This window comes from Saccostrea echinata, unplaced genomic scaffold (genome assembly GCF_033153115.1).
Source record: "Saccostrea echinata isolate AGI-Se365-2 ecotype Australia unplaced genomic scaffold, CSIRO_AGI_Sech_v1 ptg000053l, whole genome shotgun sequence".
NCBI lineage: Eukaryota > Metazoa > Mollusca > Bivalvia > Ostreida > Ostreidae > Saccostrea > Saccostrea echinata.
The window spans coordinates 2,689,520-2,711,991 of record NW_026889802.1 but is presented as its reverse complement, the minus strand read 5'-3'; the positions used below and the strand labels follow the sequence as shown (position 1 = coordinate 2,711,991).

At 33.5% G+C, this 22,472-nt stretch overlaps 3 protein-coding genes across 4 annotated transcripts in view; 1 reads left to right on the top strand and 2 right to left on the bottom strand.

The window, feature by feature from the left end:
* LOC133204454 (protein FAM13B-like) overlaps window positions 1-6,573 on the bottom strand; it is a 38,245-nt gene extending 31,672 nt beyond the window's left edge. The window contains exon 1 of one of the 2 annotated variants that reach the window (XM_061340185.1): window positions 6,456-6,573. The gene's annotated coding sequence lies outside the window, so the exon portion shown is untranslated. The remainder of the gene's footprint in view (window positions 1-6,455) is intronic. The other variant, XM_061340186.1, reaches the window with a different exon arrangement.
* Window positions 6,574-8,430: 1,857 nt separating this feature from the next.
* Window positions 8,431-17,103, top strand: LOC133204380 (STAM-binding protein-like). The gene is made up of 10 exons (XM_061340099.1): window positions 8,431-8,494; window positions 8,750-8,979; window positions 11,114-11,189; window positions 11,337-11,429; window positions 11,624-12,027; window positions 12,410-12,584; window positions 12,949-13,086; window positions 13,324-13,436; window positions 13,662-13,764; window positions 15,696-17,103. Exons 2-10 carry the CDS (start codon window positions 8,756-8,758, stop codon window positions 15,759-15,761), a joined length of 1,392 nt encoding a protein of 463 aa, XP_061196083.1. The 5' UTR covers window positions 8,431-8,494; window positions 8,750-8,755; the 3' UTR covers window positions 15,762-17,103.
* An 83-nt stretch (window positions 17,104-17,186) lies between these two features.
* On the bottom strand, window positions 17,187-19,156 carry LOC133204381 (glutathione S-transferase 1-1-like). Its single transcript, XM_061340100.1, has 5 exons — window positions 19,025-19,156; window positions 18,640-18,819; window positions 17,923-17,981; window positions 17,692-17,836; window positions 17,187-17,474 (listed from the first exon to the last, which is right to left on the bottom strand). Exons 1-5 carry the CDS (start codon window positions 19,079-19,081, stop codon window positions 17,187-17,189), a joined length of 729 nt encoding a protein of 242 aa, XP_061196084.1. The 5' UTR covers window positions 19,082-19,156.
* Window positions 19,157-22,472: the final 3,316 nt, after the last annotated feature.

Below are 22,472 nucleotides of genomic sequence, written 5' to 3'. Positions count from 1 at the left end.
CACATTGATTTACGGAAAATTTATTGCGTACTTTGAAGAATGACATATGTAAAAGATCAGGTCCATTTATTATATTTTTGAAAAAAATACAATGATTTTTACTGTGCGGCAATAGGATTCACAAAGCAATCACTTGACGTTTGGTGTCGTGACAACCTGATTCCAGACCTGTTAAGCTTTTTCACAGGTTTAAATTTCTTTCAGTTCTATAGACTTTTCATGTCTTTTCCTATTTAAAAATGCATATTAACTATAGCAAGACATGTTACATTTTTCTAAAATGTCTTGTGGCGTATCGGATATTTAGTGAGATCTTAAAATCCATGTCTACGCAGTTAAGTGATCAGGTATGGAAACAATGCAAAATCCATAAGCGCAACATCTATGCGATAAGCGGGGTATTGGGGTATCGCAGAAGTTGATCAAAAATGTCAATCCTTCCATTCTTACAAAGCCACTACCATTTGAACACTTTGGTTCTAGATATGTGTAGGAAGTCCCCAGCAGCATCCAAAAAACATTCTAGTCTCTTTCAGACATTTTCCTGTCTGTAGACATAATTTTTTAATAGATCGGAGCTCCAAGACGTTAAATGAAGTTGCTATTCTTGACTTTGTTTTTACGCATTGAACATCTATAATTAGCAATAAAACAGTCAAATCCCCTCCAATTTAATTCAAATGTTTCATGAATATTGTAGCAACATGTGGAATTTCATAAATCTTCATGCACTACAACATTGCAATTTTCAATTTCACAAAAATTTCTATGTGATGTAAATGTGCGAAAAAGTAATAAGCTCCAAGAAGCATGCTTTATTTAAATAACATACCTGTATAATTTTTAAAGATCCTCAGAAAACACCAAATTTTTGCATATTTATTGGAAATATGTATACTTTTTATCTGCAGAGCTTTACTGGTTTCATATAAATAGCGCGCTTACTATAGAACTTGTCCACGAACTTTTCTAACAACCCTCGTATACTAGCAATTTAATGCATCTTACTGCACATAGTTTTTCAACAGACTTTCACCTCCTGTACTTCTGATATTTTTTATATATATATATATATATATATATATAGATACATCAGTGGAAAATTGTTATAATATGAAGTGCTAGCGGAAGGACTAGATCATAAAAAATTGAAATATGAACTGGAAAGAACTTAGAAGTATATAAAAATGTTATCATCTTAAATGAGTCAACAAAATGTCAAAGAAAAGAAAATGCCATGAATTAATTTAGCCTACAGTTTAAAATAACCTTATCAATGGAAAGAATCACATGCTTATTAGCAAACCAGAAGTCTCTGATGAGACTGTAGTTCTACTGGTTTGTACTTAAAACAAAGGAAGATAAAAGTAGCACTTGTACTTGTAATAATTGTACTTTCATAATATATATAATTGTATAATATATTGTATATATATATATATATATATATATATATATATATATATATATATATATATATATATATATATATATATATATATATATATATATATATATATTGTACTTTCAATATATTTATACAAAGAAATCCTTGTTGGTTTGACCAGTTTGTCCAGTAAAGTAAGAACTGAAACAGAAGCATACCTCTGCAATCTATTTACTAGTTCAGTAAATAAAAGTTCAGTAAATAAACAAGCATTCTGAGAGTATTGCATTAGCAATAGATGGTTTTCCTATGACATATTTTTCCTCAGAGTTATTCCCCTTGGCCACCATCTTGTAGGTCAAAGTAGTGAATTTTCCTCTTTGAGCAACCAATTTTAAAAATGCATGCCAAAAATATATGGTAAAAAATATTTACAATATTGAAATTATGAATTAAAAGTAGCATTAACAAACATATATTCATAAGAAAAACAGTGTTGTCCTCACCTCAGTGCCCAGTATAACAAACTGAACTTGGTTGAATAATGAAGGGATATGGGGATATTGACCTACAATATGGCGGCCATGGGAAACAACTCTTGCTTAAATCACCTTGATGGAAAACCATCTATACTAGTCCCCTAACGGCAAGTGTAATCTGGTTCCCGTTAAAAATTGAAAATGCCACAATTCCATCAAAAATCAATGAAGCAGATCAAAATGTGAACTTGATCTATAACTCATCAAGGTAAAGTCACATGCCAAAAATCAGCTCAATATATTCAAGCATTTAGAAAAAAAATTGCGGAAAACCCTGAAAAATTTAAAAGGTCTTAATTCTGTCAAAAATCATTGGAGCGGAACGAAATGCACACTTGTAAATTACGCACAAATTTTGCCCAGGACGCATTATTTCAATAAATGTGCATCCCAATGGACACAGTAAATTTATAGAAGGACATGTAATATTTTAAATTATATTGTTATAATCTGATTCAAAACTTGACCAATTGCATCATATCCACGTGCTAAGTGATATGCATGAATGATCTTAACAGGTATAAGGTTGCCAACAACTGGTCAGATTTCACAGCAGCAGTTAAAAGCAATTATCAGAAAACATTTGAGAGTTAGATATCATAATTTGATTATCACTGATTATGTCTAGATACCGTGGAACATTTCTGAAGTGAACACTATACCTTTGTATTTAAGCTGTAACCTGTATCATTGTTTTTTTTTTCTTTTCGTTTTTTCCTTACAAGCTAAGAAGTATAAAATTTAATCATTTTTATTTCTGACTATTTGTCATTTCTTAACCTTTTTTAACTTCATTCTGCTTTTGTGCATTTTATGACTGATACAATGTGTGAGATCATATGTACAATCTAAAAATAGAACCAAAGTGCACAGTGGACAATGTATTATTTTTATGACACAAAATCATTTACTCTTACTTGGACAATTGATAGTAAAAGTATAAATCACTCACAGCTAGTGACAGCTACAATAAAACATTTGCACTTTCGTGCAATAGGCCTACCCTTTTCATTTCACCAGAATTTCCTCTGTAACATCTAATACACAATACCCTTGGATTTGGACGCATTGATTTTGGCACGGGACTCATTGTTGTCATTAAGAGGGGTCCTTTGGACCCATGATAACCATTTTCAAAATGAATCACTGAAGCCTTTAGAAAAAAAATGCGGAAAACCAAGTGGGACAGACTGACAGACAGACAGAGGGACAGCTAGACAGATGGACAGACAGACAGATGGATGGACAGACTCAGAGGAAACCTATAGTCCCCTCCAGTTTCACCGGTAGTGGACTAAAAATAAAATGTCAAAGATAAGGACAAAGTCAACATAAAACTTGCTATTCATTAAGTTACAACTTAATTTATCTATAAAAGGAACTTGAAGATGACAGATATGACAGGTTACCCACAAATGTGGTTACAATGAACTACTTTCGCTTGTGTGTATGGGGGGGGGGGAGGGAGGGGGTGTGAAGTTAGTAAGAACCTCTCAGTCTCAAAAATTTGTCAGAACCAGTTTTCCAGTACTGTTTGTTAATATGAGGCTCAAATTAATCATTATATAAGCTAGCTACTTGGGACTCACAAATACAGTAGCCACTTAAAATAAGCTGGTTTTTGTCAGCATGGTATGTCTATCAATTACCAATATCTAGGACAAAGGTTAAGGCTTGGATAAACTTTGATATATTTATTGAAGACATCCAACTGACTTTCAATTACTTTAAATTAAAATGTGATACTGTATAGGGGGAAAATAACTCGCGGTGTTAATATTCGCTATATTCACGGTGTTAATCAATCCGTGAATTCAAGAAACAGTGAATAAGTTTTAAATATTAAACCTCAATGTTTTATTTGGAAATTTGAGAATAGACTAAGATAGGTATATATACGTACAATACATGGTCATTTCAGTAATTACGAGTAGTACTTGTCATTCAATTATCTTAATTATCACGCTTTACTTTAATTTAAATAAGCAGCTAATAACCTGTATTTATTGTTAAAAAGCCGTTTTAATATATACATGCTGCATCAATCAAAACACATGGGTCATTGGTTTTGATTACCCGTGCGTAACGTTACCACCTGTATTTGTTACCTACATTAGCATTATGCGTATTAGTTTTTATGGAAATTTTGGTTTAAAAAAAATACCATTCGAATAACTATCGACCTTGCTGAAGATATGGAAGGATATTATTATGTATATACATTAATACTTTTATTAGCGTCCAGTGTTTTTTTTTTTTTTGCTGCGATGTGCTATACCTTCGGAAAGATGTGTACATATGCACTCATCGTAAAAGCATATAGGAAATTCATTTGACGTTTATAGTAAAAAAAAACTTAATAACAGCACTTGTTTTTATTAATCACCAATTAACTACTAAATCTAATCATTTTATATAAACCTACCCTGTTGTTCGTGAACGCTGATTAATGTCGTTCTAGGTATACTATGGATTACACGGATAAAGACAAGGGAGGTAACTTTTATTATATACCGATTTCGCGAATTCAACAAACCGCGATCGTGTTCGAGGAGAGAAAAACGTGAAAATTACAACCCATGAAATTAATCCCCTATACAGTAATCAAAATAGACAATATACAAAGAAGTAAATGTCTTTAATTCACTAATAATATGGTCACATCTCAAGGCCAAGATAAATGAAAATGATAATTCATTCACATCCTCAAGAAATATGTGTAATTGCCAGTTTAAGTCAAATATCAAGATCACTTCCAATGGGAGTGTTCAAACCACATCTCATCCTGATTAACATATACATGTGTGAAAACAGATGATGATCTGCATGAACAAGTCATATATAACACGAATATGCCTAATTTAGTACCAATCACATGCTCCAGGCCTACGTAACCCCAATGGTAGCATGTGAATTACAACATCCTGATCTATCAATCTATCATATTAGAGGCTGTCCTTGACAAGAATAATTGTCAAAACCATTGAGTCAAATGTCAAAGCCAACTTCAAATCCAATAGTGGTACACGTTTTTCTATTTCAATCTGACTGTAACATCTTATTTATCTTGATTTTAACAAGATGATAGGAGTGGATCATACTAAACAATGATGAAGTTTTTTTTTTTATTAACTTTCAATGTCAAATATCAAGGCCAAGGTCAATGGGGTGTATTTATTACTACTTATTATATGTTAAATGTGGTTGTATGTTCGTTCGCCCTAAAACTTGTTAGCCCTTGACGCCGTTCACCCTAATTCCCGTTCGCCCAGAGTTCAATCGCCCTAAACATGCTAAAACTTTTCACACAGGGTCCATTCACCTTATTTATATTGCAGAAAGTTGAATAATGAACCAATGGATTTTTTAAATAAATTATATGTACATTGGTACATAAATTGCACACGGGAGACAACAGTCGTATGCATGTGGTCACACTATAAATACCTGTACTATCAAAGACCCAGCAGACCAACAGAAATTAACGTCTCAGTCCTTTAATTGTTTTCAAAACATAACGCAGATTGTATGATCCCCTAAATTACAGTGACATTATTAAGTACAATTAAATCAATTAAGCATGTAAAGAGCATAAAATATCAAATTTGAATTATTTAATTAAGATTATGGTAAATTAAAAAAATACTGTAGCAACATTTGAAAAAAAAAACAACACTAAGTCGTAAAATATTGAATAAAATTAATAATAATAAATGTTGATATTTACTATATACTATATATATAATATGGCGAACGAGAAACAGGGCGAACGAGATATAGGGCGAACAAGAATAATGGCGAACGGACCCTGCGCGAAAGGACTCATGCGAACAGGTAGATAGGGTGAACGAACCTGATACTGTTAAATGTATACACTAATTTCTAAATAATTTGAGGTGTGTGTGATTAATCAAAATAATACTAATGAAATGAGTAGTTATGGGAAATTCTTTTTGACTGCAAAAATGCAGAAAACATTTGTTATAACAGCACTAATATTATTTAAACATCACATTGTGGTGCCTATTTCTTATGCAATATGAGGAATGTATGAGTCAGTGTGTAGTGCAAATACATACCACTATTTCATGATGTACTTAAAAAATAAGTGGATTTCAGTGCATAATTCATTGAGTGAAAAGGTTAACTAAGAATTACTCAAAATTCTGCATTGTATTTCCAACCATTAAGGAACACTTGATATAAATTTAAACATGCAAGTAGACCAGCAAATGCATGGGTGGAGTGACACCTCTCTACACAAGTTCTATCAATTGATAATTTCCCATGTATAAATAGAATTGGAAGTCATTTTTCACACTTGCCATAGAGAAAATATTCTTGGATGACATGACTTAATCACAAAATATTAAATTCCCTTCACGATATTTTGCTGCGCCTGTAACAACGTCTAACGTTACAGATGTCATTTTCCGTCCTGCATTTGCAATATAACGATGCAATGTCTCAAGCTAATTTGTAGATCACAACAACATTAACTGATAAATGTAACTAAAATTACAACATACCTTCAAATATAATGATTCCAAATCACTAATTAAAAATCTGAAAATTTTTCGTTTGGACTCGCACTCTCTTTGGAGCCAATCGGTAATTTCCGTCAGATATGTCTCGCAGCAAATGCTCATCTCGTGATGCACTACTATGTCTAGAAGATAAATAAAAAAAACAGAATGTTCTTTTACCATACCAAAGGTCTATGCTTTTTCAGATGTTAAAAAACATCATCACTTAACTAAAATACAAGCGACTATTTTAATTGACATTAAAGGTTTAGTTAACTTGTACATTTTCATTTCGCGTTTTGCTGATCCAGATTCTTTAAAATGGGAGGGTTCCGTGAGAAAAGCTGGTAAAGCCTTCATTAAAAAAAATGTTTTTTGAGTCATTTAAGCTATAGCTACGGTGGCTGCTATCATAGGGGCTTGTCTCCCGGATTGTTAAATGTAAAATGAACTATTAAAATTTTGAATCTACTTTAAATACACTTGAAAAGTTCTTACAATAAAGATTCTGACACTTTCAGACAAGAAAACCATGTTTCTGAAAATCGTAACACACCTATATACATAAACTCTAGGTATGGTAAGTTTTTTCAAACATTTTTTTTTTTGTCTGAAAGTGTCAGAATCTTTATTGTAACAACTTTTTAAGTCCCCCCCCTCCCCCCTCGCACTCGTACTACCGGCTTTTTTGAAAAGGCTTTATATCCAAAAATGGAAAGGCGTTATTTTACATTAATAAATACATAATAGGTTGAATCAAAGCCATTTTATCTATGCAATATAAAGTATTTTCTATATCCCTGCACATCTTGCAGACAACTGTTTGCATGTGTATTAAGAGAAGTCAACACTCTACTTGTGAAAATCCAGGATATAGGCAGATGCAGCTTGGGGCTTTGCTGACCATGTATTAAAAATTCATGTCAAATTTGAAAATATTTTTTTCTCCTCTTGGGAAAAAGCAGGCAAACAACTTGCATGGGTATAATGAGCAATTAGCCTTCAACCAATTTTGTGAAATCCATGATCCTTGGTAGAGGTGTCTGGCATCAGAGAAGGACTAAGTTGGTTTAACATTGAAAATATATTACACATTTAAAAAAATCTTTTTTTTTCCTTGAAATTTAATCACAATATGTTTAAATAATTTTTTGAGAAAATAGCCCTATATTTAATTGTGAAATTCATGTCCCGAGGATAAGATTTCAGCCCCCGGGATGGGCTAAGTTAGTCATGTATTGAGAATAAAAGGCGTGATAACACCTTTTGGAAAGGCCGTAATAACGCCTTTTGAAAAGGCGTAATAACTTTTTTTTCGCGTTGTTACGCTCTTTTGTGTTATTACCATGGCCGTAGGAACCGGGGGGACACGGGGGCCGTGCCCCTCCCCCATAATTTTGCCGATATATAGAATACTATAGAAAACGTAACTATTATATGCTTGTGTCCCCTCAATAATAACGTCTGATGACTTCTTCTTCTTCTTTTTTTTTTTTTTTTTTTTTTTGGCTTGTCAAGGAATTTTGCCGGGTAGTTGATAGTGCCCCCCCCCAAAAAAAAAACTGAAAATGTATGGCTGTGCCCCCTCAAAGTGAAATTGCTTCCTACGGGCCTGATAACGTCTTTTCGGAAGACGTTATAATTTATAAAAATTTTTTTCTCCATAGATTGATCCTAATAGGCTTTCGTACCGAAGAATGTATGACGTATAAAACGTATAAAAATATATAAAGGAAGAACCGGGTTGAAATCTAAAATTCACTCTTTTCTGCTAGCGCTGAAAAGAAGAATTATGTATTGCATTTGTGCAGTGTACAGAGAGATTCATGGCACTGTACATGTATTTATTTATTTCTGTGGTACAAGCAATATCTTTATTTTTATTAATTTGTCTTCCCCGAGCAACTGTGCGACACATTTGTGGTATGATCTACTAAAGCTTCAACTTAATAGAGCATCATGCCAAAAAAAAGTAAACAAAATGTAGGAAGAAAATTTGCAGATGACAAATTATTTGTAAATAACTTTCCCAGTTCCTGTCGGTAAGATGTGACAAATTTTTAACAAGAACATTGATCTAATTATAGGTGTAGTAAATATTTTGATATATGATCAGTGAACACAAGAGCTTCAGTAATTCCTAAAATTAGAAAGAAGTTGAATTTTTTATATGATAGTTTTGTATGATACCCAATCGTTTATTTTGAGTGAATGAACTTAATTTCATTTACTGTATTGTATTCACTTTATTGTTGAGGTATTGTAAATGAATTTTTCAAGCTAATTTATTTTCATAGGTTGTCATGGCACAAGTTGCCGTAAGAGATGTTTCCCTCACCTCTCACATCAGAGACCCTGGAGCCAGGGTGAGGGAATTATGTAATTATGCCTGTAAGGTGGAGATTGACCCTCAGATTCCCCCTAGGAGGTACCTCAGATCTGGTCATGAAATGCTGAGGATGGCAAAAGTCTACCAGGATGAAAAAAACTATGAGCAAGCATTCATTCTGTATACAAAGTTCATATCGTAAGTTTTTTGATTTACTCTGTCAGACAATGAAAACAGTTTATTGTATTGTCTAAAGAAATATGTACTAAATTAAAATATTTAGAGATATTGTAGAATACTTGAAGTTTTGCAGTAAAATTTATGATTTTAAAAACAGTTTTTAGGATTTTCAGCGCAAGAAATTTTTTCTTACTTGGCGTAATCATTTCCAAATGTATGGAACGCCAAATTAACATATTATATTCAAATATTTGAACCTATCTTCAATTAATTATACCTATCTTCAAATCAATTGTACCTATCTTCAAATCAATTGTATCTATCTCCAAATGAATTAAAGATAGGTTTAATTCAATTATACCTATCTTTAATTCATTTGAAGATAGGTACAATTGATTTGAAGATAGGTACAATTGATTTGAAGACAGGTGCAAATGCCATGAATTAAAGATAGGTATAATTGATTTAAAGATAGGTGCAAATGAATTGAACCTATCTTTAATTATAAAGATACTGACAATAACAACTACTCCCCATAAAAATTCACTGTGCAGTTCCCTCCATGTTCAAGTCATTGTTAGAGGGAGCTTTCATTATTTTCAATAACAAAAAACGAAATGAACCTAGGTATAATTGAATTGTACCTACCTTCAAATCGTCTGTGGATATGTTACGATTGTACCTATCTTCAAATCAATTGTACCTATCTTTAAATCAATTGTACCTATCTTCAAATGAATTGAAGATAGGTATAATTCAATTAAACCTATCTTTAATTGAATAGAAGATAGGTGTAATTCCATTAAAGATAGGTATAATTTATTTGAACCTAGGTTTAAATATTTAGAGATAGGTATGATTATTTACACCTATCTTTAATTCAATTGTACCTATCTTTAGTTCAATTGTACCTATCTTCAATTCATTTGGAGATAGGTACAAATATTTGAAGATAGGTTCAAATATTTGAATATATGTTAATTTGGCGTTCCATACAAATGCAGCATAAAAGCATGCAGTCCAATCTGCAATTTCTCAGAGTAACATGAAATTTTTTTATATATGTAAAGGCATTAGAGGCTCTAGCGTGACATTGAATTCAAAGCCCTAAATAAGCACTCAAATGTATTATGATTCCTAGGGTCCAACAAAGTAAATTCTTCAACAAAGTGTTTTGAACTATATTACAAGAATCATTTAAAACTACTACTATAGGTCAATGTAGGAGTGGAATCACAGGGATGAATGAGGGTTGCCAAGTTCTATTTCTAAGCTAGTACAAACGAGATCTCTAAGGGCAGGATTTTATCTTTCTTACACTCAAACATATTGAATGATTATTTGTTTATCATTACTAAAGTTTTATCAAATCAATTGAAGTTGTCATAAGAACCCAAACATATTATATAAATTTCTTATACTTCCATTCTAGGACTTCAAATCTAAAGCCTTTTTCTATATATAAATCTTTTTCTATAGTGATTGTTTTATTGTTTAATTAATTTTACACTTAAAGTGTGTATTCACCTTGACCTTGATGTAGGGAGAGGGCTAAAAAAAAGTATATGCGTGCTGCATAATCCCATTCACTTTTTGTGAATAAAATTATGTATAAAAAAAATCTAAAGCCACAGTTAAAACAAATGTACCATATACAAGTGTATACTGCAAGTGTAAATCCAAATGTTAAAGATGAAGGAGATAAAACATTTATCAAAGCGTGCACTCAAATAACCATTGTACTGTCTTGTGTATCACTTACATGCTTACATTTAGTTATCTGTTGTGACATCACAAAATTATTTATGACATCATATTATACAAGATAAGAAAATCTTACTCTGTAATACATGGGTTGCATTATGTCTTACATCATCATGAATGAGAGGAATTCTTATTTTCTCTATAAGCAGTTTATTTTCTAGAGCATTAAAATTATGTTTCAAATGGTCTTCAAGGTAAATGGCATTGTATAGAGGGAAAAATAGCACCTAAAAAAGATAATACATGTAATAAAAATTAAAAAAAAAGTTCGAAATACTCATTGATACGTTTAGTGATGATAAAGTCTCTTGTGTATTAGGTTTTTTTCCATGGCTTTTGCAATTTTCAGTTGTTTCAACAAACATATGACTTTCAAATTTATCTTTAGTCTGTTTGTGGAAAAATTACCCAAACATCCTGACTATAATTCGGCTCCTGCTGGTGATGTTGTGGCAATAAAGAAGGTAAGTCTGTGTAGATATTTTTTGTTTTATAATCTGTGCTACATACATGTATATTTATATCATCATTGCAGAAATTGGAACACAGCGGACTTAAGCAGAGTGTGATATATGCTGAAACTTGAAGTGATTATTTATTTTACTTTATAGAAAGTAAAGCTTGTGTTTCCTATTGCTGAAGAGTTGAAAACCATTTTGAAAAAGAGATACACAGAAATCGAAAAGAGACGTGTAGAGGAAGAGGTAATAAGAATGGAAAATCCATAAAAAAAATCATTTCATTTATGTTTTTGACTTAAATTTATTTCTGAAATTGTAAATTATAAACACTATTGCTATATTCAAATATGCCTATCACTTTGACAAGAAATAATTCAGGAATTGTCTATCACTGTTTAAATTCTTACAAATATTATTTTGCTTCTGCTTTGGTATAGCGTATTATACAAGAGGAGTTAGAGAGAGAACAAGAAAGATTACGACAAGAAGAGGAAGCTAGACGACAGGAAGAGGAAGCCAGACAAATCCAGGCTAAAAGTGAAGCCGAAACAAAATGGCTAGATGAACAGGAACGCAAATTACAGGAATTAAAAGAAAAAGAATTACTGAAAAATATTGATCAAGACAGTGAAAGTAATGAGAAAATTGTGAAAAATGACAACAAGGAAGGGTTGAATAACCAGCGCCCATCTGCAACAGGAGGGAATCTGACTTATATACACAATGACTTTGGGGAAAGACCAGTGGAGAAAAATCTGATTAAAGATTCTCAGTATCCCAGTATTCCTGATAGAGAGCTGAAGAAAAACCTAGTCATTTCTGATTACTCCACTCCAACCATGTAAGTGTCAGTCACAGACAGAGATTTATGTCTGTCAGATTATCAAATGCAAGTTCATATGATGATTATATACTGAATCTTATTCAAAATGGGACTCTCTGAATGTGTATAGTGCTCCTACTTTTAGTTTACATACTGTACATGTACATAAATTGGCATATTCAAAATTTAGCGCAATCACTGGGTATGGAGTTGTTGGTTGAAATCATGAATACATGATGATACACTACACATGTCCCTGCCATATATGATATTTATAATTTATAAATGATTTCTTAGCAGTATTCATGAATTAGTGCATCATTGTCTGTGGCAAAGCCGCTAAACTATGAAGTCCGCTTTTTAAGTACACATACAGTATTAACAGTGTGTGTTGTTTTAGAAATGGTGTTCCAGATATTGACAGAAGCACCAAACCTGACCACTTTACCAGCACCGGCTTCTCTGGCCTTCGTGAAGTTGTTGTCCCATCAGATCTGATGAGGAAGTTTATGGTGCTCGCGGAGCATAACACATTAAGAAATATTGAAACCTGTGGTATTCTTGCTGGAAAGTTGGTTAGTACTAGCCTATAAACTGAAATTCTTGTACTCTTTAACTTAAAATGTGTTAAGAAACAGTCTTACCTCTGAATTAACAATTTTCCCAGGAATTTGTTATATGATAATAAATATTTTTTTTTTTTAATGAAAGTTTGAATCCCAGAATCATTTTATTTCTATATAAAAAGTAACAATTTCTCCATCGCCTTGTTACATGTTAAATACAGTTCATATTACTATTCTTTGTTAAAGCTTGAATGCCAAAATTATTCTATCTGTAGATAAAAATTAACAATTTTCCAGCACTTTGTTACCTGTTAAAAATGAATTCTTTAACTTTTCTGAAAGTGTGAATGCCAGGAGCCTTTTTTTCCTGTAGATACATAACAGTTTCCACATAACACATGTGCTGGTCCCTAAACAGACAGGAACTACAGACACATGTGTAGCAGAGGATGAGGAGGACTTATTTTTGTACCAAGATCCAAGGGATCTCATCACTTTGGGGTGGATTCATGTAGGTGTATTCATCAAATCACTCATCTTTGCAAGCCAAGGGTTTTAGGTCCACTACGCTTCGCACAAACAGGATTTGCGGGGAGTATAGTGTGTCGAAAACCCGTAGCTTGCAAAGATGCAAATCACTTAGTCTGGATTTACTCTGATATCTATTAAGATTTTGTGATTTTTAGTCGACAGAAAATTTTCTCTCGTCTAAAAAACATGTACATGTAGATTATGCTTGATTTTATAGACACATCCAAGCCAGACAGCTTTCCTCTCTAGTGTAGACATGCATAATCAGTATGGGTACCAGGCTATGTTACCTGAGGCCATAGCTATTGTATGTGCACCAAAGTATAATGAGTAAGTAATCTTCACTACTATACATATTTAACTTTATAGAGCTTTACTTTGGATTTTCTTCAACTCGGTATTTATTTTCTGATTTTCACATACATGTACATTTTAATATTTTTCTAGAGCTTTATAATTTGGCTTTTCTCCCTACATGTATTTATTTTCTGATTTTCACATACATTGTAATATTTTTCTTGGGATATCTTTTGAAAATTATTTATACTTGAACAGGACAGGAATATTTACACTGACATCTGATCGAGGCCTTCCAGAGATTGGACAATGCAGGGAGAGAGGATTTCACCAACACACAAAAACACCACCATTGTTTGATGTAAGTAAACAAACAGAAAATAGATGGTGAGAGTTGCCTAATTTTGCTCATACCATACCTTTTCAGCTCACCTGAATCAAGGGCTCAAGTGAGCTGATTGCAAAATGTCTGTTGTCTGTTGTTGTCATAAACTTTTCACATTTTCATCGTCTTCTCCAGAACCACTGGGCCAATTTTAACCAAACTTGCCACAAAGCATCCTTGAGTAAAGGAAATTCAATTTTGTTCCAATAAAGGGTCATGTCCTCTTTCAAGGGGAGATAATGAAGGATTAGTGAATAAATTAATGACATACTTTTCAAGAACCACTTGGCCAGAAAAGAGGAAAATTAAGTTTAAGCTTCCTGACATAGTGTATATTCAAATTTGTTCGAATCATGACCCTTGAGGGTAGGATGTGGCCACAATAGGCGATCAAAGTTGAATATATAGAAAAAAATCTTTCAAGATCTTTTTCTCAAGAACAGCAAACCCATGATCAGTCATTTTAATATGGAAGCTTCCTCAGGTAGAGCAGGTTCAAGTTCGTCCAAATCATGACCCCCTGGGGTTAGGGTGGGGCTATGATAGATCAAAGTTTTACAAGGGGAATATACATGTATTAGAAAAATCTTCCTCTAATAAACAAAAAAGAAATTATTACTCATATTGATATGCAAGCATCATCAGATAGTTCAGATTCAAGTTTGTTCAGATCAGGGCCCCCTGGAATACTTTGAGGCAACAGTAGGAGATCAAAATTTTACAAAGAAGTAGGTCCATTACCAAGAAACTAATTAAGGCCTATCTGAACCAAACTTGCATGGATGATGCATCAAGGAATGAACACTCTTAAACTTGCTTCAGATGCTGGATTTGAATTACATTTTCTTGATGAGTGACTAATTTGAAGTTTTTGGATAAGTTCATTCCCAAGTAACTGCAAGCCCTGTCAGATCAAAATTGTATAAATGGTGCACTTTGGGATGTACACTACTAGATTATTAGTTTAATGTCGGACTTTGCCTTACTTAAAGACAACATTCATTGAGGTGAGCTCTATAATCTCTGATTACCTATGTTTTAATTATCATATGTCAAGGTCACATTTACAAAATATGAATGGACACTTAAAAAAAATGCAGTAGGGGGTATCATTTTGCATGCTTGCTCACAGTACCTGTATAATACTCAGGTGACCATTAAGGCCCTTTGGCCTCTTGTTTTCCTCAATTATGAACCCTGGGATTAAAGATCGACTAAAATCAGAGACCCAAATTCTACATAAAGCCTATGTATTGGGGGGGGGGGGGGGGTATCTTTTCAGGAACAGCATGGCCATGTTAATCATTTTGATTCATCCCAATGCTGTGTGGATTTAACTTTGTAAAAATTAAAAAGCCCATTTAGGATCAGGTTTTGGTCCACAATATGGAGTAAAAATTTTTATGAAATTAAAGGGGGGAATTTATAAAAAATCTTAAGATGAACAGCAGGGTCACAGTGACTCAGCTGAGTATAGTGGTCTGTGGGCCTCTTGTTCCTACCGGTAATTATATTTTTGTGCAACATTGACACCATGTTAGTGGTTACATAGATTGCATACTTGATATTCTGCTCTCTGTTACCTATAACATGTAATTACTGAAGGCTGATTATACTGGGGTCCATTTTACTATAAGTATCTTATGTCTAAGAGTTAGACTAAAATGTAATTTTCCATACAATATCTGTGCATGTTTACATTAATTTGAAAATGTTATTAATCCATTTTTAAAGAAATTCGAAATATAGTTTTATGCAAGCAATATTTTACAGATAATTGATTTTGCAAGATTTTATACCAGCTAAAGTTTTTGGTCCAAGTTTTAAGTTCTATTGTAAAATGAGGTCTGAACCTTAATAGATATGATGTTTGGGCTACACTGATAACATTATTTTAATTCCTATAGTCTTGTTCCCATGTTCGTGTCGTGGACACAGAGAGAATTGAAGTGGCTGATTTGAGACAAAAATGAGACGTCCTTTGAATGTTTGATCTGCGGGGAGTGACAGTAGTATTATGGTGCTGAGGCCAGATAACTTATGAACAAATCCTAACTACATGTATATGAGCAATGTCTAATAACCTGATATGATATACAGTCCAAGTGTATTGTTTTAAATTCATATTGCTTATTCTGCATGTGTACATTTTTTCAGATAAAAACATTTTTCTTCAGATATTTGCTCTCCTTGTGTATTTTTTATTTGCAATTCAAATTTCATAACACCCATTAAAATACATTTGTTGAAATTTCATGGCAAGTTATCATTATCAAAGGTCATGTGTGGTGATTTATTCATCAGGCCTTGATAACAGGTTCAGGGTTCACACCCCCCCTTTTTTTTTTTTTAAATTTGTTTGTTTTTCTGAGATCTTTTATTGAGGGTCCTCGTTGATTTCATAGAAATAAGGTATGTTTAGTCATCTATAGCCACTTACAGGGTTGATATTTCACATCAAAGTATCTTTTCCTATAAAATTTATTACTGTTAATTCTGTTAGGAAAGACATTTATACACCAGGTAGTGTAATCATGGATATGTTAGGTGTAACTTTAGACAGAAATGCAACCAAAATGTATACCATTATAAATTAAGTGATTATAAACTTGAAAAATGTATAGACCGACTTACTGTGTAAAAGTATTTTTTCATTATTATTAGACATCTCTGTTCTTTTTACTTTCTGACCATAATTTATATTTCAATGCATTTTAAAAATGATTCAATTGAAATATATTTTACTTACTGAAAATACATGTACATGAAACCATCAAGATGTCAATTTTTGTTGGAAATGTTTGTTGCTTTTATGGTAGTGGAAAACTTCCTTAATAAACTTGGTATGTTATTTTTATCACCTGACAATACCATGTGTTTAAGTCAGAAGGAACTCTGATATAAAATATGCTGGGCAACCATCTTCCAGGTTTTAATTTTTATTGAGAACTTATTTTTTAAAAAGTATATATGTGTAAATATATGTAAGAACTATAAGAATGTAGTGCATTTTACATATTTCAAATGTTGTCGTCTTTAAAAATAATAAAAACTGTACTGTAGGCAAGTTATTGTTTAGACACTGCTTTAATATTTGTTAGTCATTTTAAAGTGATCATGGCATACAGAGTGTACATTATGTGGCATTGATGTTTTACATGTATGCATGGCTGTGATATTGTACCCAGATAAAATTTGTAAATTATAATAACAAATCAACAAGCAACATTTGCGGCTCTGTAGTCCAAAATCTTCTGGGTTATTTTTCAGTTAAATGTTCATGCACTATGAAATAAAATAAAAATGTGTATTTTATTCCTTTGTGTTTCTCATTTTGTAAGTGTTGTGTAAATTTTGTGCAATTTATATCAACATTGTGAGTATTTTTGGTTCTGTTATCACTGAGGGGACTTCCACTCGTACAGTCCACGATTACACTCGGCCCAGTAAGGGAGGGCCTTCATTCGACGGTACCACATTGCCAGATCCGGCCACTGGTCCAGTTTGTAACCTTTGATCTCAGTCAAGGAGATATTGGTTGCCATGGAGATGTCTACGACTGTGAGGTTATCACCAGTCATGTACTGTTGACCACCATCCAAATGTCGGTTGAGGTATTCGAATGCTTTCTTCATGGCAGCCTCTTTGTCAGGATCAGGAGGCTTCCCTTGAAATAACTGGGGGTACTGTAAACCCAAGAAAAGCCTCAATATTGACTAAATTCATTGCAAAATGTATCACACATATAACTGGGGGTACTGTTAACCCAAGAAAGGCCTCATTATTGACTGAATTCATTACACTATGTATCAAATGAAATAACTTGGGGTACTGTTAACCCAAGAAAGGTCTTTAGTTATTATTGCACCAAGTATCAAAGAGATTTTATGGTTTTTCACTTACTGTGAATTCTGTAACTGTTTTGTACACAGATCCAAGGTCAAAGTTCATGAGTCGATCACATATGGCCCTCTTTTGAAGGTCTTTAGGATATAAATAGGAGTGCTTCCCTCCCCATTTGCTGACCATGTATTGCATTATAGGACGACTACATAGAAAAATCAATTGCAGTTACATTTGTGTGAGTTAATTTTAAATGGTTGCCATTCCATAAGTGGAAGAAATTGCACTGACCTTTCCCACAATGTAAAATCTCCATCTACTAATGTTGGCAAGGTCATATCAGGATTGATCTACAAAAATGTGAACAATTTTTACATTTTATTTTCATTCAATTATTTAAACAAAACAGTCATGGATATGATTTAGATTTGGGTAAAGGCAAAATAAAAGGCCCATTTAAAAAAAATGATAATCAGGTATGGGGTCAATAAATGAAATATTCCACACAAATGGATTTAGTTGTAGAGGGAGTCTTCTCACATTTAGATCTCCTACATTCATGCAAAAACTGACACTGTGGACAAAATTTTAAGTCCTTTTTTGGTGATAAGTGTTTCTGGTTATTTAAGTATGTAAACCCTAGATTAGTACACATTACATAAAACATTTTTTTTAAGAAAGTAGAAAACAGTTTCAAAGCATGAATGTTGCTTTAGAACAATGTCACAAGTTTTCCCTTCAAATTAATTCAAAGTGCATAGTCAACCGGATGTCCTGATGATTCAAGACACTTCTGTGTCATTAAAGTTATATACCCCACATGTTTTCTTGCCGGGGAGCCCCCCCCCCCCCCCCTCTCCGAAATACAACTTTGACTCCAAGATTAAATGTCAAGATCATATCATTATGTGGGTCATAAAATATCAATCTTTAACAGATAAAAAGTATGGGCTGATTGATTGTGTGTAGATGCACTTGTTTCAAATTGTTAATTGGAAACGCAGGTACCTTTGCAAAGTCTGGCGTCTTGTGTTCGCCTTTAAAGAGGTCGATGTATTTGAGGTGGACTGGAATCTCAGCAGCCTTGGCCGTCATCCATGCTGCTCTGGCGGGGGCACTTAGTCCGTAAATGTACAGAGTCGGTATCCTGCCCCCCTTACCAACAGAGCTGCTGGCACCATGTCCCATCTGACAGAGGAAAAACAATCCTCATTACAAACTCAACTATTCAATGCCTTTTCACTAATATATTGCAATATATCTGTAGTTTTGAAAACAGATTGTGAATTCTACCGTTTATATGAATATTCTAACAATGTCTATCTTTTAGCACTGCTGTAGAGGGGCTGTCAGGACTTTCCACGGAAGCACCGGGCTATTGGCCACTACCTACCTTTGTTCTGACAATTATCTCCTCTGGTTTTTCCCTAAAACACAGGCACACCAACATTGGAAATCTCGTTCAGGAACAGGTGCTTGAAAACGACATTTCAGACCCTTCCTCCAAACACATTACTGTTAGCACAGTTGGTAAGAGAAAAGTAACAGTCCATTGACTCGTCAAAGAAGAGTCCTTTCAGTTGTTGTTTCCTTTGTCTTGGAGAAATTAAGCGCGTAGGTGAACGTATTTAAAACCTGCAATACACGTTTGAAATTTGATAGAATATATATAGTAAAAGGAGCACAAACCTCTCAGTGGTGTATCGATAGACATGTTTCCACAAATGCCAGACATTTGATCTCTTGAGATAACATATTGTAATTAAAGAACCTTCAATTGAACACTTGATTAGTCCCGTTTCTGAGGGCATTGTTTCTGTGGCACATGGCTGGACCAGCAATTATTAACTGAGACCTTTTTAACAGAAGATTCAGGTACATGAGCCTGTCTCTATAAACAAATCTATAACAAGCAATGACCAAACTTTGCATTCCTTCAGAATTACTAGAACGACTGACACTCCATGTTTGAAGCTATTCAGTGCTACAATCATAGATCTGGACAGGCACGTGGTATGGGGGGGGGGGGGGGGGGAGGGGTCCGAACATAATGATATACTGTTTAATTAGTACGAAAAGTCGTCCCCATTTTTCATTGTACCTGTAGTAATGTTAAAAACTGTATTACAAACATTTTATTCGGAAAAACGTGAGTATTGATGATTGTTTTACTATACAGTTCCAAACTGACAAATTCACCCCACTTAATCTGAGCATCTCAAGATTTTACCTTTTGAATTGGGTCTACCTGGATATGGCGGCTGGCAGATAATTGACGCCACTCCTCAGGAATTTTGTCAATTATCTGGATTTTATACATTGAAAAAAAAAAGCCGTTTTGTGGTCAAGATATTTTATATAAGAGGAAATCTGCACTAATTTTCCACATGCCATTAAAATCAAATGATTGGGGAAAAAAAGATTAAAACGATTGAAAGATGCTTTGTAATATATTGTTTTTGTTTGCACAAACAAGATTACTCTTCGAATCTTAGACAACAAGTAAATTAACGCAGATTTTTACTACAGTTTGTAGTAGTGTATTATGATTTTTTTGTATGTGCAAAACTTTGGACAGGCTGTATTAATTCAAAACTAAAGTGTGTGTGCGTGTGAGGAAGGGGGTGGGGGATCGGGTTTTCGATCCTGTAACTGACTGAAGTTTTGAAGGAACTAGTTAAATCACTGAAATACAAATATATTTTTGTTAAGTTTATTGGATGCTTTGTTTTGTCTTTTGTTGTTGTTTTTGTTTGCTTCTACTTCCCCCCCCCCTTTTGTCTGTTTGTTTCCCTTTTGGTAATTTCTTTTGTTAGTTTACTGTTTTGTTTATGTTTTTTGTTGATTTTTGTCGTTCGTTTTAGTTTTCTGTTTCACATTTATCAGATAGAAAAACACCCTCAGACGCCTCATATTCACCGAAGAACACCTTGTTCATGCGAATTAATCATGTTACGGGAAAATAACCATGCATTTGGCATTTTTGCTCAGTAAAACGGGACAGAAGACGGAGGTAGAAATGAAAGGACTATGCACGCTAACTTTCGATTCCCGCCTACATTTTAAACCCATTTAATTCAATACTAATGATTTTGGCCGTAAAATCTTTGTTGAATGCAAAGACTAGTTCAATGGTAATTGACTGATAATTTTAATACCAGTGTTAAATAGTTAATTACCCCTAATTCTAGCAATTTAAAAAAGGGGGGTAGACAATATTTTCCATTGAAATCGGGCTTTGAAGCATCATCACATTTTAAAATATTCTTGGATATGAATAAATGTTCCTTAAATCTTTTCTTATGTTTTAAGCATATAAAATTAAGCATATATCATAAATAAAATACAATGTTTTAGTTGTAAACTCATTTGAAATTGGTGAAAAAATAAGAATTTTTGTACTTTTTTGTCTGTAGATATATGTTCCCCCCTGTGAAACACAAAAAGCTTTGGTACGAATTTGTAAATTGACAGTCTATATTACCTGTAAAAAGGAATTTTTGTTTCTCGGGGGGGGGGGGGGGGAGATGTTTTAAAAATATTTTCCGTTTTCCGTTGATTTCTATAGTGAAAAACACAAGTTTTACCAAAATTATAGAGTTATCTCTCTTTCTTTTCTTAAAGAACTAGTGTTTTATGAAACTTCATATAAATATCACTATAATTATGAAAAAATCATTCAAATATGTTAACTTTTGAAAATTGACTTGGAGGTAGGCGCAGTTCTTCAGTAAACTTCACTGAAAATGGAAACAAGTTGTAAGTTGAAGATTTATGAATTAGCGAGTTATCTCTCTTGTGACAAAGGATCTATAACCCCCCCCCCCCCCCACACACACACACACAATTGAAGAGGGATATTGAACTGGATATTAGTTATTAGTTCTGTAAGCTAAGTAAAATAAAATAATCATTATCTTTGAAGCATTTCTTTCGTACTTCCCTCCTAAAAAATGGTGGGACAAGGGAATGTCTTAATCGACCGAATCGAATAATCGTAGCTTATAAATATGGGACCAGTTTTTGGTTTAAAAATGTAAGATAGCACCTTGAAAATATCAGACACTTTCTGTCGTTTGAAATACTAATTAGTAATTACTTAACTAAATTGAAGAATGAAGAAATTCTAGTAAATTCAATCACCATCTTCAACTTTGAAGACATATGACCTTAAAATTTTAACTCATGCAGTGATATATATTTAAAATCAAAGTATCTTAATTGGAAATGCAAGTACCTTGATCCGCCCCTCCCCCAATATAATTTTGCCAGTACCAGTGACATAGCTTGAGACTTCCCCCTGAAGGCTGACTCCCTCCTGGAGAACAATAGTGACCCTCCACCCCCCCCCCCCAGTTCTTTTTTTTTTTTTTTTTTTAGACTTTATTAAGAAAAAAGGTATCATTTTAAAACTAATAGTGGTTGGTCATGTGATCAAATCTCATAAAGAGACATGATCACGTCAACCACGAAAACTGCCTGAGGCCGTTGCGCTAGCCCGACGTCTCGGCCGAAATTTCAAGACACCTCTGCTCAACATATGATTTATTTTTATTATTTGTTTAATTCAAAATTTTACCCAACTTGCACATTGGGTTGAAGTTATCATAGTGATGGACGGCTACTTTCAGGCCCGTAGAATGCCGCGGCTGGGTTATTGGTCCCTCTCCCCACTTTTTTTAAGTTGTAAGGCCAAACACTGGCAAATTCCAGGATTTGGACAGTAAATTAGCTTTTTTTATTGTCAAATAATTTTGGTCAGTTTACGTTTTTTTGGGGTGGGGGTGGGGGTGGGTGGTCCCCTTTTGAAGCTGTTGCTACAGGCCTTTGGCCCGTTTTAC